Source organism: Desmodus rotundus, chromosome 8 (assembly GCF_022682495.2).
Source record: "Desmodus rotundus isolate HL8 chromosome 8, HLdesRot8A.1, whole genome shotgun sequence".
NCBI lineage: Eukaryota > Metazoa > Chordata > Mammalia > Chiroptera > Phyllostomidae > Desmodus > Desmodus rotundus.
In genome coordinates, this window is record NC_071394.1 from 27,223,433 (window position 1) to 27,238,616 (window position 15,184).

A 15,184-nucleotide genomic window follows, 5' to 3' on the forward strand; every position below is an offset into this window, starting at 1 on the left:
TTTTGCCAACCTTAGGAGTGGATTTATATACATATTATATATGTATTATCCACTTTCTTTCTGATCCATATATGTGATTTATATACATATTATACATTATTATATATACATATGGCTCAGAAAGAAAGTATATATATTATATTTTTGCTGCTCTGACCAAAAGTAAGTATAACTTTGATTCATTCACACCAGATGGCTATTGTTACACTGGCTGTTGTCATTTTTTTTATCTGACAATCTAAGGGAAAAGAGTGCCCTGACTAAAAGGTTTTAAAAATTCTTGTGGCACACTGGTTGAAAGTCACTGATTTAAGGGAAGGAAAAGGAATGTGTCTAACGTATGTACGCTAGGAGTTCTTTTCTGAATCCACCCAGGGCACGCGGGTAACTTCACCAATCCAGTGTCTACGTGAGCCTGCTGCATTTTCTATTAACATGACCTAAACTGTCTCTCAACAGAGCTTTCACCCTAATCCTTTTCTTTAGACTTTTATTGATCATTTACTACATAGAGTTTTGTTAACTGTCCACTACATATTGATCCCTCCTGCATATGCTTAGGATATGGATGTAACTTAAATATAGGGTAAGGGTGGGTAGACACACATACACACACATAATTGCAAATGATAGAAACAACAAAAAAGAAACCCTGAGATTACAGAAAATGAGCAATTATTTTTAGATGGGAAGGGAAAGAGGAACAACCTCTAATAAAAAGCAAATGAATCTTTAAAAGCATGACTTAATCAAATGGTTCTAAACATGTATTTATTAAATAAGTGAATATAGTAGTGAGGGGATATAAAGAGCGTCTCTTACTGTACCCCCAGCTCTAGGGAAGAACTTCACAGCTACGTGTATTCCCAGGTACTTTCAGTTTGCTTAGATATATGGTAAATATTTGGCCTGAAACAAAAGTTGGAACAGAGGATGTGATGAAAGTAGAGAAAATCTTAAATTACTACTTCTCCAGGAAATCTAGGATGTATATTTATATCATCCTTATCATACTTTGTTTATGGAAATGCCAAGTGATCTTCTTATCTCTCCATATCTGTCAGTGGTTAACCGCTAACTGGGTAAGGTACAAATATTGACAGTGTAAAAGTAGCCTTTTTGTAGGGTGAATAACCCTAAAGAAAACAAAAGAATTCTACTTTTTAATGTTCTTATTCCCAGCTGGGGAACCTGGCCCTCAACCTAGGCATATGCGATGACTAGGAATCGAACCAATGACCTTTCAGTTTGCAGGCTGACACTCAACCCACTGAGCCACATCAGCCACGGCTGCCATGTATTTATTTATAAGGCAAGGAAGACCAATAGAGCAGAAAATGTCTATTCTGGTGTTTTTATTTTATTGAAGACATGAGCAAATGTTGGAAAAAATAAATATAAGAAATCCGTGATTCTTCTATAACATAAATTGTATACTCTGAAAAAACTCAGTTACTGTAAAAAGCATTGGATTTCCCTCATTAACCTTGGGCATGACTTTAACTCTCTTAACCCAAATTTCATCTCTTGACTAGTGGTAATAATATTAACCTCACATGATTTGGAGAGGCTGATTGAAACATGTGTGGAAGGCCGTGCAAACTATTCCACTGTGCGGTTGCAGGGGGTTGTTTGATGGGCAGCCTCCGAGCACAGGGAGCAGGGCGCAGTCTCTGGGTTACACGGCCTGGTTTTGAATCCTGACCTCACCGTCAGTCTCTTCCAGTGTCTTAGTCAAACTACTTCCCTTCCTAAAACTTCATTTTATTCTTCCGTAAAATGGAGAGAGTAACAGAATTTACATCACAGTGTTGTATTAAGTAATATATGTGAAGCACAATGCATGTCATAAAGTAATATTGTAGCAGTAATTGTCCTTTAGAACAAAAGTAGTAATAGCGAATATACCCTTCATGTCTTACTCTTATGAAGGAATCAAATGGAACTGGGTGATCTAAAAAAAGCTATTATGGAAGAGAGTCTGATTAAAGCTTTTATCTAGTTTAATATCATCTATTTGAATTATTAAGTAGTTAAAATGAACAGTGGCAAATTCATTAGGAAAGGGTCACAGCAATTTAACTAAATAAATACTTTAAACTGTTAAATGGCAAACATAAACAAGGTGAAACACAAATTAGGAAAACAAAATGTGTGATGATAGTTGTAAAAATAAATAATATAAAAGATAAACACTCGTAACAGAAAATGGGCAAAGGGTAGTAACAGGAAGTTCACAAAAGAAGTACAAATGATTAAAAGTGTGAAATACCATTCCGTCTCAATGGGAGTCAAAGACATACAGACTGGTAAAGAAGAAAATGCCGAGTTGGTTGAGGGTTTGTGAACGAAGACTGTAAGCTCATGTGTTACTGGGTAAAGTGTAAAATGGTATTTTGTTTCTGAAGGCCAGTTTGACAACATAAATTGTTTAGAATGTTCATTCTCTTTAATCCAGCAAATTCAATCCTAGGAATTTACTCTAGATGGGGGGAATGCACAGCATCATTTATAATAGTAAAAAATTTCAAATTACCTAAATTTCTGATAGTAGACATTGATTAAATTACCTGTGGTTATATTCTTTTACTAGAACATTATTCACCTGCCGAAATGATGATATAGTTTATTCTTTTATTGTTCAGTAAATACTTGGATGCATAAGACCATTCACCCATTGAAAATAATGATGCAATTTATTCATTTCATCTTCCAGCAAATATTCAAAGATATACTTTGTGTTCTACAGTAGGCGTACCTGTTGAATGATTTGAAGACTCTGCTCTTTACATTTCTGTTCTGTATTTATTCACATAGAAAAATATTTTACAACATTTTACATGAAACATTTAAAAAGAGTCACATACAGTGTAATTCCATTATATATGACATTTATGTAACAAAATATCAACATTAAAATTATAGATTAAATCTATGCATTTCCATAGTGAGAAATTTGGATGGATATTCATAAAAATATTGGTGGTGGTTTTTCTTGGATACTAAAATTAGGGGGATGATTTCTACATTCTACTTCATGATTTCTCTCATTTATTTTTAATATTTATATATTACTATGAAAAAAAACTAATGCCCAAAACAGTAGATTATGTCACATTAGTGCTATTGACTTGATGAAATCTTGGGTGTGGTGCTCACCACAACATATTGTTTCATAAGCTATTATGACTCCTTAACTGTAAGTTTATATTAGTATAGCATTACTCTTTTTTGGAATAATTTCATATAATTACAGGATGGAGTCAAACAATACGCAAGTGCTTCAGGAGCTACTGTCAAAACAGGTGCTTTAGTCAGCAACTCAGTTTTAGGCTTGCAAGCATATGGCCGACAGGTAAGCAAGGGGGATGCGCAGGTATCACTTCTATAGAGCACTGGGTAGTGGAATGCAGTCATTTCACTGTAGTAGAGGTGTGTTTGTTTGAAAATGATGCTAAAATTACAGTAAAGAAGACATGGGAAGGGAATTTCCTTGAGCCTTCAGAGAACATTAAAATTTCAGCTGATACTGGACAATAAAATTGAGGAAAATAATTTCTTGATACATATGAAGATTTAAGATGCAGGAGTTGAAGTGACTATCTCATTGAAAGAGAAAGAATAAGGCCGATATAGAACAAAATAGAATATACGTAGTTTGATATATTTTGAGGTTAAGAGAGGAAAGAAGAATGGCAAATGCTTAGTCTCAGTTTTTAAATTCTTTGAATGGTCATAAAATTGGCCGGTACATGACAGTTTTTGTGTTTATATTTACATTTATAACTTGAACATTAACATCACTTCCCTGAAATTTCTTAAGTTTAATGTCTGTCCCTTTCTAATGATTCTATTGAAAGTGATCGCATCTTAAATAATACCAGTTCAGGAATCAATCTTTTTGATATTTAGGAATGTCAAGAATGTTCATTTCTTGACATAGTCTATCATGTCAAGATTAGTAATCAGTAATTAGTATTAGTAAGATTACTGATAGACTATGAAGCTTTTATTGAGAAAAGAGAAATATTCAAATTTTTGGAACCATAAATTGAAAAAATGGGGGCCTAAAAGTGCATGACACCTAATAATGACGTTAGGAAGTACATTCATTAACAAATGACCAGTATGAAAGTTCAGAAACACAGTGTAAAAAAAAAAAAAGGGAGGAATGTGGAATTAGAGATACCGAGCTTCTAATTTTCACTTTCACACAGTCAGTATTACCTTGAAGCATGAAGGAAACGATTTAATATTCTTTGAGACTGTTTTTATAACCATTAAAAAAAGAAAGGAGAAAGAAAAAGATGTTGATGATGATGATGATACTGTCATCTGTCAAAGATGAAGAAAGTAAATGTTTTTGGAAACCAAATGCATTTTATAAATATAAATTGTTGTTGTTCTCATTATTGCTATTTAACGTGTTGAATTAGCCTAGCAATTGGTGAAATAATAACACACTGCCGTTTAGTAAGTGCGGAATGCATTGTGCATAATTTGTTTCAGATCGACTTTATTTTACACGTGGAAGATGTGTAATTAACCCAAATGCGAAACCAGCCCCCACAAAGTGCTTGGATCTTCCTAAGCACTTAAATCTGCAATCATGTTGAATATATAAAGCTGTCCAAATAGCTGTCCAGAAATCTATAAGGCTTTTGAGAAATTATTTCACTGAGAAATAGTAAAACATCATTCTCACACCCCTTACCCCCCTCCCAACCTAGGACAAGGAAATTTAAAATTTTAGGACAAAGCTACAGAAAAAAAGTACCTTTAGTTTATCATAAATGTGGTTATTAAAATGGTTTAAGTTAGATTGATAACAATGTGTGATGCCCAGTTAAAAGGTTAAATGGGTCCTGGCCAAGTAGCTCAATTGGTAAGAGCATCGCCCTGATACACCAAAGTTGTGGGTTTGATCCCCAGTCAGGGAATGTACAAGACTTATCCAATGAATGTGTAGATAAGTGGAACAAAAAAATCAATGTTTCTCTGTCTCTAAAATCAATTAAAGAAAGGTTAAATTGGTATATTCCACTTGAGAAATTTTGTATACCAGTAATTATAAATTTATGATAAGTACACATTTTGTCATATGTGTTATACTGCAATAAGATGTTCAAACATAAACCTTCAGTTTATTTTCAAGGGCAAATAGTTCTAAAATTCATTTTGAAAATTGTCTTTCTAGCCAACCTGGTGCTACTCAAAGTATATAGAAGCCTTAGAACAGGAAAGGATTCTTCTTAAAGTTCAAGAAGAACTAGAAAAGAAGTTGTTTGCAGGTAATTTTTGCTTTTTGCTTACAGGTTGTTATCTTCCATCACATGTTAATTTTAGAGGGTTTTGCTGAAGATTGCTTCACTCTTTTCCTTATTTCTCTTATTTTTGTGCAGGCCTATCATCTTTTACAAATGTTAATAAGTTTGCTGGTTCAACTCTGTCTTTGAAAAAGAATTTACCTTCCTACAACATCCATAGTGAGTCTCCAGGGATAATCTATTAGTCTCAGCTCTTTCTTCCTTTTTGTTACAGTTCTGCCTTTGCCCTGGCCATTCTGAACATAGAGGGCAGGAAGAGATGAGGGCTGACTCCCTCCCAACTGATCTGACCCCTCGAGCTTATGAGAATTTCCGTGTGTGTGAGTGTGTGTGTGTGAGAGAGAGAGTGCGTGGGTGTGTGTGTCTGGTCTCTCTCTCTTTTCTCTGCTGAGGAGGAACAACACACACCTAACACTTCATCCGTCTCCACAGTGACAGCATTCATGTGAGTGTGTACCGGTGCCGATAGGTGTAATGTAACTCGCAGACCGAAAGTTGACCCGTCCCAGCCATGCCCCTTCAGCGCACACACCCGTGCACCTCCACACATGCACCTCAAACACATATACACACCCGACACACAGCAAATATGCACACACACACACACACACACCCCAAGCACAGACACACCCCCACTAACGAATGGATGGAGAGGAGCACTTTGCCTCTCTTCTGAATGGCCCAGTCTGAAAAGCAAAGCCTTTGGGGGAAAGGCCATTTGTTGCTTCTGTTTACTCCCCCTATGCCTGTCTTCTTCCACAAGGAACATGTAGGAAGCATAGCCTCTAGTTCAGTTTCCCAAGTTTCCCCAAGCTCCATTCTCCCAAGATAGGAATCTTATCTCCCAAGATAAGAAGGGAACTGAAAATGCAGCCAGAGTCCTTCTCCCATCCGGATGTTGATGGGATTATTCGGTTGTGACTGGGTGCTAATGCTGGACTTTAACAATACCCCTGCACAGTAGCATGGTAGCACAACGTAGTATACGTGTAACGTGTTACCCGAGACTTGAAGAACCGAATAAAAGTCCCCTTTCTCTGATCTTCTATATCGCAGCTTACCTTCTTATTTCTCAAAACCCTTAGTTTTCTGATTCTCCGGATGGTTTGGTGAGCATATCTTTATCATCTGAGCCTACTCATCAGTTCTGTCTTTTGGTTTACCTAGCCCCTGCAGCTCTGTCTCAGTCCCCCCACCCCTCAGACCAACCTCACAGTGCCCCCAACATTCGGAGTACGCCGCCACACCTGTTAACGTTGTTATCCTTATTACCACCCTCCATGAGGTGTTTTGGTTTGCTTTGGGTTTGTATTTTCTGTGGCTACTTATGTTTTCAACCACTGTTTTTCTTTTTGCAGGAATTCCTTAAATCAGATGTGACTGGCATGGGCACGCGAGTGATGTTTCAATGGTCTGCATTAGAGCAAGCCTGCCATCTAAATAAAGTTTGACTTGTTTTATTCCCACAGTCTTAAAATTATAGCTATTCTGCACACAGTACATACAGACTATAAAAGTTTCAAAACTTATTTAGAATAAAACTACTATCTAGGTTAGAAAAAAATCAAAATGTTTTGCTTATCATAGAGCTTAAGGAAGTATGCTTCTCAAGTAATTTTTTCAGCAAATATTCATTGGGCATCACTGTATTTGGTCAGCAGATATATTTAGCAGGTTGTTAGGGAACTGATATTCCTAGCAATAAACTGTCCCTAACCCTAAAGGGAAGAGCCTTCCCCACCCCATCCCATATAGTGAAACAGTGGTTCTCAGACTTTAATGTGCATAAGGCTCCCTGGTGACCTCTGCTAGCCGTGCAGATTCTTGGGCTCACTCCTTGAGAGTCTGATTCAACGGTCCTTCAGCAGGACCCAGGAATCTCCCTCTTTAAGATATCCTAGGTGATTCTGATTCAGGCGATCCGCAATCACTCTGTGATTAACAGGGTAGCAAGAGAAGAGTCTTAAAAGGTAAATGCCCTCTGGATGAAAGAAGGTGAAGGGATCAGCCAAAGAACATAGGTGCATAACCCATGGACACAGACACCAGTGCGGTGATGTCCAGAGAGAAGGGTGGTGGGGGCTGGGTGGAGGTGGGCAAAGCGGGGGAAATGGGGATGTCTGTAATAGTGTCAACAATAAAAATAAAGTTAAAAGAAAAGGTTAAAGCCCTCTTAACTGAAGTTACACTTGTAGCAGAGAGAATTCAGTCGTACACTTTGTTTTTAATCCTCACCCAAGGACATGCTTATTGACTTTAGAGACAGGGGAAAGAAGGGGGAGAGAGGGGGAGAGAAACATCGATCAGTTGCCCCTTATACATGCCCTGACTGGGACCAACCCAGTACGTACCCTGAGCCAAGTCAAACCTGTGACCTTTCAGCCCGTGGGACAATGTTCCAACGAACTGTGCCACACTGGCCAGGGCCAGTCATACACTCGTACCTCTCCTGGAGGGAAAGGGGAATGTGTAGGAAGTGACCTTCAGCATTGCTGGCCGTCAGGACTCAGAAGTGCCAAGGACACTGGCCTGGATCCCAGGGTTGCAAGCATCAGGCTTCTGCTCTAACACAGTCTGAGAGAGTATTTTCAAGGTAGACACGGACAGTTTAAAGGAGGAAAGCATCAGCAGGCCCACTCCAGAGATCTCTTTTTCCCTAAAGCAGTGGTTTTCGGACACTTTTAGAAAAGCATCAGGATTTTGTAGTTCCCACTGTTCCCACCTGCCCACAATCCATTGTGACTGTGAAGTTTTTGTCTATTTTCCAGTTGTTCTTTGGTCTTTGTTTCATTTCTTTGGATTCCACTCTCTCTCTCTCTGCATTTTTTTTAATTGTGCATTTTATGTGATTTCATTTTCTCTCTTCTCTCAGCATATCAAATATACTGCTTTTTAAAATTCTCTTGTTGGTTGCCCTGAGTTTGCAAGTCTGCATCAAGGAGGTTGCTTGCCTGCAGTTTGTTTTGTCCTTCTGGAGTTCTGTTCTTTTGTTGGTGACATGTTCTTCCTCTCCTCATCCTGGCAGCCTCCCTGTGTTTGTTTGCATGTGTTAGATAGAGCTGCTACCTTTTCGGGGCTTGGTAGACTGGCCTAATCTAGCAGGTGTCCTGTAGGGCCCAGTGGCACAGGCTCCTTGTTCATGGGAGCTGGGCTCTCCAGGTGAGCTCCCTGCCCACTGTGGACTGTGTACACCCTCCTCTTGCAGTGGAGCCTTGATTGCTGTTGGCACATCAATGGGAGGGATTTACCCCCAGTCCGATTGCCTATAGGAACTTACTGCAACCACTGTAAAGGATCAGCTGTGCAAGGGCCCATCCCACAGAGCAGGACTTACTGTATTTTTCGGACTATAAGATGCACTTTTGAGGATTTCCAGTCAAGATGGAGGCATAGGTAGATGCACTGCACCTCCTTGCACAACCAAAAGAAGGACAACAACAATTTAAAAACAAAAGACAACCAGAACTGACAGAAAATTGAATTGCATGGAAGTCCAACAGCCAAGGAGATAAAGAAACATTCATCCAGACGGGTAGGAGGGGCGGAAACGGGCAGCCGGGGCAGAGAGGACTCTCAGCAAGGCGGCGGCTGGTGGATCCAGGGAGGCGGCGGATTGTGGAACGAATGGGGCAGGCAGTGCGGCAGCTAGCAGACCCCGAGGTCCCACATTCACGCATAGATAAACCAGGAGGAACAACGGGACTGAAACAGACCACGCAACCCAGGGCTCCAGCGCAGGGAAATAAAGCGTCAAACCTCTGATAGAAAACACCTGTGGGGGTTGAGGCAGCAGCAGGAGAAACTCCCAGCCTCACAGGAGAGTTCATTGGAGAGACCCACAGGGGCCTAGAGTGTGCACAAGCCCACCCACTCGGGAATCAGCACCAGAGGAGCCCAATTTGATTGTGGGTAGTGGAGGAAATGACTAAAATCCGGCAGAGAGTGGAGCAAGCGCCATCGCTCCCTCTCAGCCCCTCCCCCACGTACATCGTCACAGTGCAGCAACCAGCGTTGCCCTGGTGAACACCTAAGGCTCCGCCCCTTTACCTAGCAGGTGCACCAAGACAAAAAAAAAAAATGGCCCAAATGAAAGAACAGATCAAAGCTCCAGAAATAATACAATTAAGCAATGAAGAGATAGCCAACCTATCAGATGCACAGTTCAAAACACTGGTAATTAGGAAGCTCACAGAACTGGTTGAATTTGGTTACAAATTAGATGAAAAAATGAAGGCTATGCTAAGAGAAAGAAAGGAAAATGTACAGGGAACCAATAGTGATGGGAAGGAAGCTGGGACTCAAGTCAATGGTGTGGACCAGAAGAAAGAAAGAAACATCCAACCAGAAAACAATGAGGAAACAAGAATTCGGAAAAATGAGGAGAGGCTTAGGAACCTCCAGGACAACTTTAAATGTTCCAACATCTGAATCATAGGGGTACCAGGAGAAGAGGAAGAGCAAAAAATGGAAATTTTATTTGAACAAATAATGAAGGAGAACTTCCCCAATCTGGCAAAGGAAATAGACTTCCAGGAAGTCCAGGAAGCTCAGAGTCCCAAAGAAGCTGGATCCAAGGAGGAACACACCAAGGCACATCATAATTACATTACCCAAGATTAAACAGAAGGAGAGAATCTTAGAAGCAGCAAGAGAAAAGGACACAGTTACCTACAAAGGAGTTCCCATAAGACTGTCAGCTGATTTCTCAAAAGAATCCTTGCAGGCAAGAAGGGGCTGGCAAGAAGTATTCCAAGTCGTGAAAGGCAAGGACCTACATCCAAGATTGCTCTATCCAGCAAAGCTTTCATTTAGAATGGAAGGGCAGATAAAGTGCTTCTCAGATAAGGTCAAATTAAAGGAGTTCATCATCGCCAAGCCCTTATTATATGAAATGTTAAAGGGATTTATCTAAGAAAAAGAAGATAAAAAATATGAACAGTAAAAATGACAGCAAACTTACAGTTATTAACAACCACACCTAAAACAAGAACAAAAGCAAACTAAGCAAACAACTAGAACAGGAACAGAACCACAGAAATGGAGATCACATGGAGGGTTATCAACAGGGGTTTGGGAGGGGGAGAGGGGGGGAAAGGTATAGAGAATAAGTAGCATAGATGATAGGTAGAAAATAGACAGGGGGAGGGTAAGAATAGTATAGGAAATGTAGAAGCCAAAGAACTTATAAGTATGACCCATGGACATGAACTATAGGGGGGGAATGTGGGAGGGAGGGGGTGGGCAGGATGGAGTGGAGTGAAGGGGGGTAAATGGGACAACTGTAATAGCATAATCAATAAATATATTTTTTAAAAAGATGCACTTTTCCCCAAAATTTGGGAGGAAAATGGGGATGCGTCCTATAGTCCGAATGTAGCTTATATTTACATTGGTGAAATATTATTTATGTTATTAAATATTTTACCTATTTTTTTGCTTCAATTTTTTTTTCATATTTTACTCCTCTAAAACCTAGGTGCATCTTATGGTCCAAAAAATATGGTACTTCAGCAGGGCTCTGGTGCCTGCTGAGCAACCCCCCTCCTTGAGTGTGTTACTTGTGGAGGTGGTTGTGTGATGCTTCGACATGGTCTGAAGCTGTCCACCAGGGACCCTGGCTCTGGGGCTTCCCATGAAGTACAGGTCAAAGTCAGCCACTGCCTGTGTTCTGCCTGGGGCCACTTGGAATGAGCTACAAAGCAATCTGTAGATGGCTGCTACCTGTGCTGGGCGTGGAAGTGCCCAGGAAAGGCTAACTGCGAAGCAAGGCCAGCTGTCATTAGTTCCAGGCCTGGGGCCACTTAGCAAGAGGTACAGGGCACTTTCATGCTGAGGTCAAATGCTGCTTGTTTGAGAGATTTTAGGAAAGTCTGAAGCATGAGCCAAGATGGGCCATTCCTATGGAAAAGCCACTGGAAACAGTTTGGGTGGGGCTGCAAGTTGGGTGGGGCGGGGTCTCAGGTAATCACGAGAGCAGGGTGAAGAGTAATAGGCAGGTTGATGGAGACTTGGAGGATGTGGTGTCTGCCTGAGCCTACAGGGGGAGGGCTCAGCAAAGGAACAATGTCCTTTGCCAGCGCTTCTGTCTAGGTCCTCCCCTAGGTCCCTGGAGCCTTTGGAGCTGCTTCCCCAGCACTGGAGCTCAGAAGGAGTGTGTCTGCAGTAGTCCATGCACGGGCCCCTTAAGAGCAACACCTGGGACTCCAGAAGCCCCTTGTCTCATTCACCCACAATCCCTGCTGGTTTTTACAGCCAGAAGTTATGGTGACTTCCCTTCCCAGCACTGGAACCCTGGGCTGGGGGCCTTGTGTGGGGCTGGGACCCCTTGCTCCTCAGGGGAGATCTCAGCAGCCAAGATACCCCTCCTGATTTTTATCCGCCACATGTGGGTGTGGGACCAGCTGGTTCCACCTCTCTGCCCCTCCTGCCAGCCTGGATGTGGCGGCTTCTTTACATCCTTGGTTGTAGTACTTACATTAGGCTGGATTTCAGGCAGTTCTGAATGATGGTTCTGCAGTTTCATTGTGTAATTTGGATGTGGTTGAGGGAGGATGTGAGCACCATGTTTACCTACTGCGCCATCTTGACTGGAAGCTTAAAATGACCACAGTGTCTTCACTACCCTCCGAGAACGCCAGTCACATTGATCGTAATTTTGTGCACATGCCTCTTTCCCCAATAAAGCTGGTGTTTGAGTTTTCACTTCAGTGCCTTATGTATTATAGGACAACTAGAAAGTAATTGTTCATGAAATATTTGTTTTAAAAAATGAAAATATCTGCACTGTAAAATCACAGGAAGGTAAAAATCACTGCTTATCTAAGAAAGTTCAACATAATGCTACTCACAAAATTTGCCATTAGTAGTTTTATAATTATAAATAAGTAGTAATGTAGCAATTTTATGTGAAGTATAGGTTCTCTGTTCTAGCTACATCATTTTTTTTGTATCTGTGACTACAACTACATGTCATGCCTTTCAGAGAATTAATTCTTATTAAGCCACATTAAATCGCTTTAGGCCTGGGTTTCTCAACCCTGGCACTATTGACATTTTGGGCAGGTTAGTTCTTTGCTGTGGAAGAGCTGTTCTGTGCAGTGAAGGATGTTACACAGTGTCTCTGGCCCCTACCGACTGTCTGCTGGTCGCACCTCCCCAGTTGTGATGACCCAAAATACCTCCAGACGTTGCCAAATCACCCTAGTTGAAAACTAGGGTTGGACTTTGGACTTTTGAACATTTTTACATTATGTTTTTTGAAACCTCTAATTACAATGGAACCTTAAAGTTCTAGCTTCCTAGCAAATTATTATTTAAAAAAAATCACACCTCCCAGCTCCATAACTTCACCAACAGTGTCTTTTAACTGATGATGACATGTTTGTTCTAGTGTCTATATTATATCCACTTGAATAATTTCTCTTACATCATCGGGAATATAATGCCTAATGGAGATGCTCAGGCAATGTTTATTCAATTAATAAAACTTAAATTCCTTACTTACATTTAAGTAACATTATACTATATTTTAGGTAACCTTTAAAGTGCTCTTAAATCTGCCCTGGCTGGTGTGGCTCAGTGGATTGAGCACCGGCCTGCCAACCAAAATGTCACGGGTTCGATTCCCAATCAGGGCACATCGTGGGTTGCAGGCCAGGTCAGGTCCCCAGTAGGGGGCGCGGGAGAGGCAACCACACATTAAGATATCTCACCCTCTCTCCCTCCTCTCCCTTAAAATAAATAAAATCTTTTAAAAAATGTGTTAAAGTACTCAAATCTGACAGGTTTGTACAAATAAAGAAATACTGACTGTGCTATATGTTTGCCTCTGATGTGCTTCTTGATTTTATGAGTTCTCATAAAGAAAAGACAACTTACTTTTGGAAGAGTTCTAGGTTTTAAAAACACACAAATTACTAGGCATACCATGTCAGCTTATACCCTTAAAACATGGGAAAACTGAGCTCATACTCTGTACTATTGTTCGGGGTGAATAAATGTATTTTGAAATAAGTACAACAGTGAAGTAATCCAAAAGTAATTTGGCCAGTTGGGTCAGATTCAGCTTGTGTATATTATTTTTAATAAACAAATTTAGTATTAAAGGTAAAACCTAATTCATTCTATGTGTTTTAAATATGTATCTTTATCATTTGTCATATAATTGAAGATTACTTTATAGAACATGATTTGTGAATAATTGGGGTTTTTTCCCTAAATAGCATACTCTCTAAAATTACATTGACCTTTCTGCTTCAAAAAATATCTCAGTTGGTGTGTATTCAATGTCAGTAAAATTGACCTCTAATCTTGAATCTGTTACTTCCTTTCTGATTTGAGCCATTTATTTTTACCTCTGAGTCTCAGTTTATTTACGTGTAAAGAACAGAGGTCCCTTTTTACTTAGCTCTAATATTATGTAATTCTATGAGTTTGTAATATTGGAGCTTTTAAGTGTATGACTGTAGAGTTTTGGTGTGTTCCTCTTTGACCAAGTGTTTCTATATTTCAAATTAGAACTTTACATCAAAAGATAAAAAGAAAAGTTCTATACTATTTCCTTTTCTATAATCAAGTAGATGGTATAGACCTGGCCTGAAATAGTTACCTTTTTAGAAACATCTTTATTGTAATCATTATAAAACTAACAGACGTACTTAGTAAAATAATTCAGTGATACATGACAACATTGGTGGGCGATCTCCCCTGTACCTTCATCATGACATAGACCGCTGCCTCCCAGCATACACCCAACCCCTGTTCCTCTCAGGAGTGGATCCCCGAGTTCGAGCCGTGCCCACGACCTCCTAACTGGAGTTAATCATCATTTCGCAGACCGCTTCACGGATAGTATGCCATGTGACCCGTGTCAGGCCAAGGGGATGTGAGCGATGTTGCATTAGTTTCAGGGGTACAGCTTAGTGGTTACACAGTTACAGAACTCACAGTAAGTCTAGTTCCCACCTGGCACCACACATAGTTATTACAGTATTGGAGACTATACTATGCTGTACTGGCATCCCTGTGACTATTTTGTAATTGCCAATTTGTACTTCCTTAATCCCTTCACCTTTTTCACCCAGCCCCGTAATCTCTCTCTGATCTGGCAACCATTAATTTGTTCTCTATACCTATGAGTTTGTTTCTGTTTTTATTGTTCATTTATTTTGTTTTTTCAATTCCACATATAAGTGAAATCATATGATACTAGTCTTTCGCTGTCTGACTTATTTCACTCAGCATAATGTCCTCTAGGTCCATCCATGTTGCTGCAAATGGTAAGATTTCATTCTCTTTTGTGGCTGAGTTGTATTCTATTATATGAGGGGGGCCCAAAACACCTGGAATTTATTTATAAAAATTGCATATTTATTCTTACATGTTTAAACTTCAATCACCTTCAAACTACTCTCCATTTGATGACACCTACTGAGACATTTTATTTACTGCTCAAAACAGTTTTTGAACTCGTTGGTTTTGATGCCTTTCAGTGCTTATGCCATTTTTTGTATCACCTCTTCCACATCAGCAAAATGTTTCCTTTTGAGGGCTTTTTTCATTTGGGGAAACAAAAAATACTTGCTCGGGGCAAGATCAGGTGAATAGAGAGGGTGGAGTATGGGTGTCATGCTGTTTTTGATCCACTGCTGAACACTCAGCACAGTGTGGGCAGGTGCACCTATAAATCACCCACCATGAAATGGGCAAATGTGTTGAAAGAGTCTTCCAAAAAAAATTCACTGAAGCTGAACTCAGCCTCTCACAATAACACCAGCTGGTACACTGATGCAGATGGGTTCCTAGAACACTCACCTAGTGGGGGAAGCCTGTACTACAAGGGGCCTTCTCTCCAGAGG

General features: G+C 40.1%; 1 protein-coding gene across 7 annotated transcripts in view; it reads left to right on the forward strand.

The window, feature by feature from the left end:
* The window catches only part of RGS22 (regulator of G protein signaling 22), a 116,887-nt gene extending 109,487 nt beyond the window's left edge, over positions 1-7,400 (forward strand). For 3 of the 7 annotated variants that reach the window (XM_053930380.1, XM_053930382.1, XM_053930384.1), the window contains 4 exons: positions 3,257-3,355; positions 5,198-5,291; positions 5,403-5,486; positions 6,686-7,400. In XM_053930380.1, coding sequence (XP_053786355.1) covers positions 3,257-3,355; positions 5,198-5,291; positions 5,403-5,486; positions 6,686-6,696 — 288 coding nt within the window. In that variant the 3' untranslated portion in view covers positions 6,697-7,400. The remainder of the gene's footprint in view (positions 1-3,256; positions 3,356-5,197; positions 5,292-5,402; positions 5,487-6,685) is intronic. The other 4 variants (XM_053930383.1, XM_053930386.1, XM_053930381.1 and 1 more) reach the window with 3 other exon arrangements.
* The last annotated feature ends 7,784 nt before the right edge of the window (positions 7,401-15,184 follow it).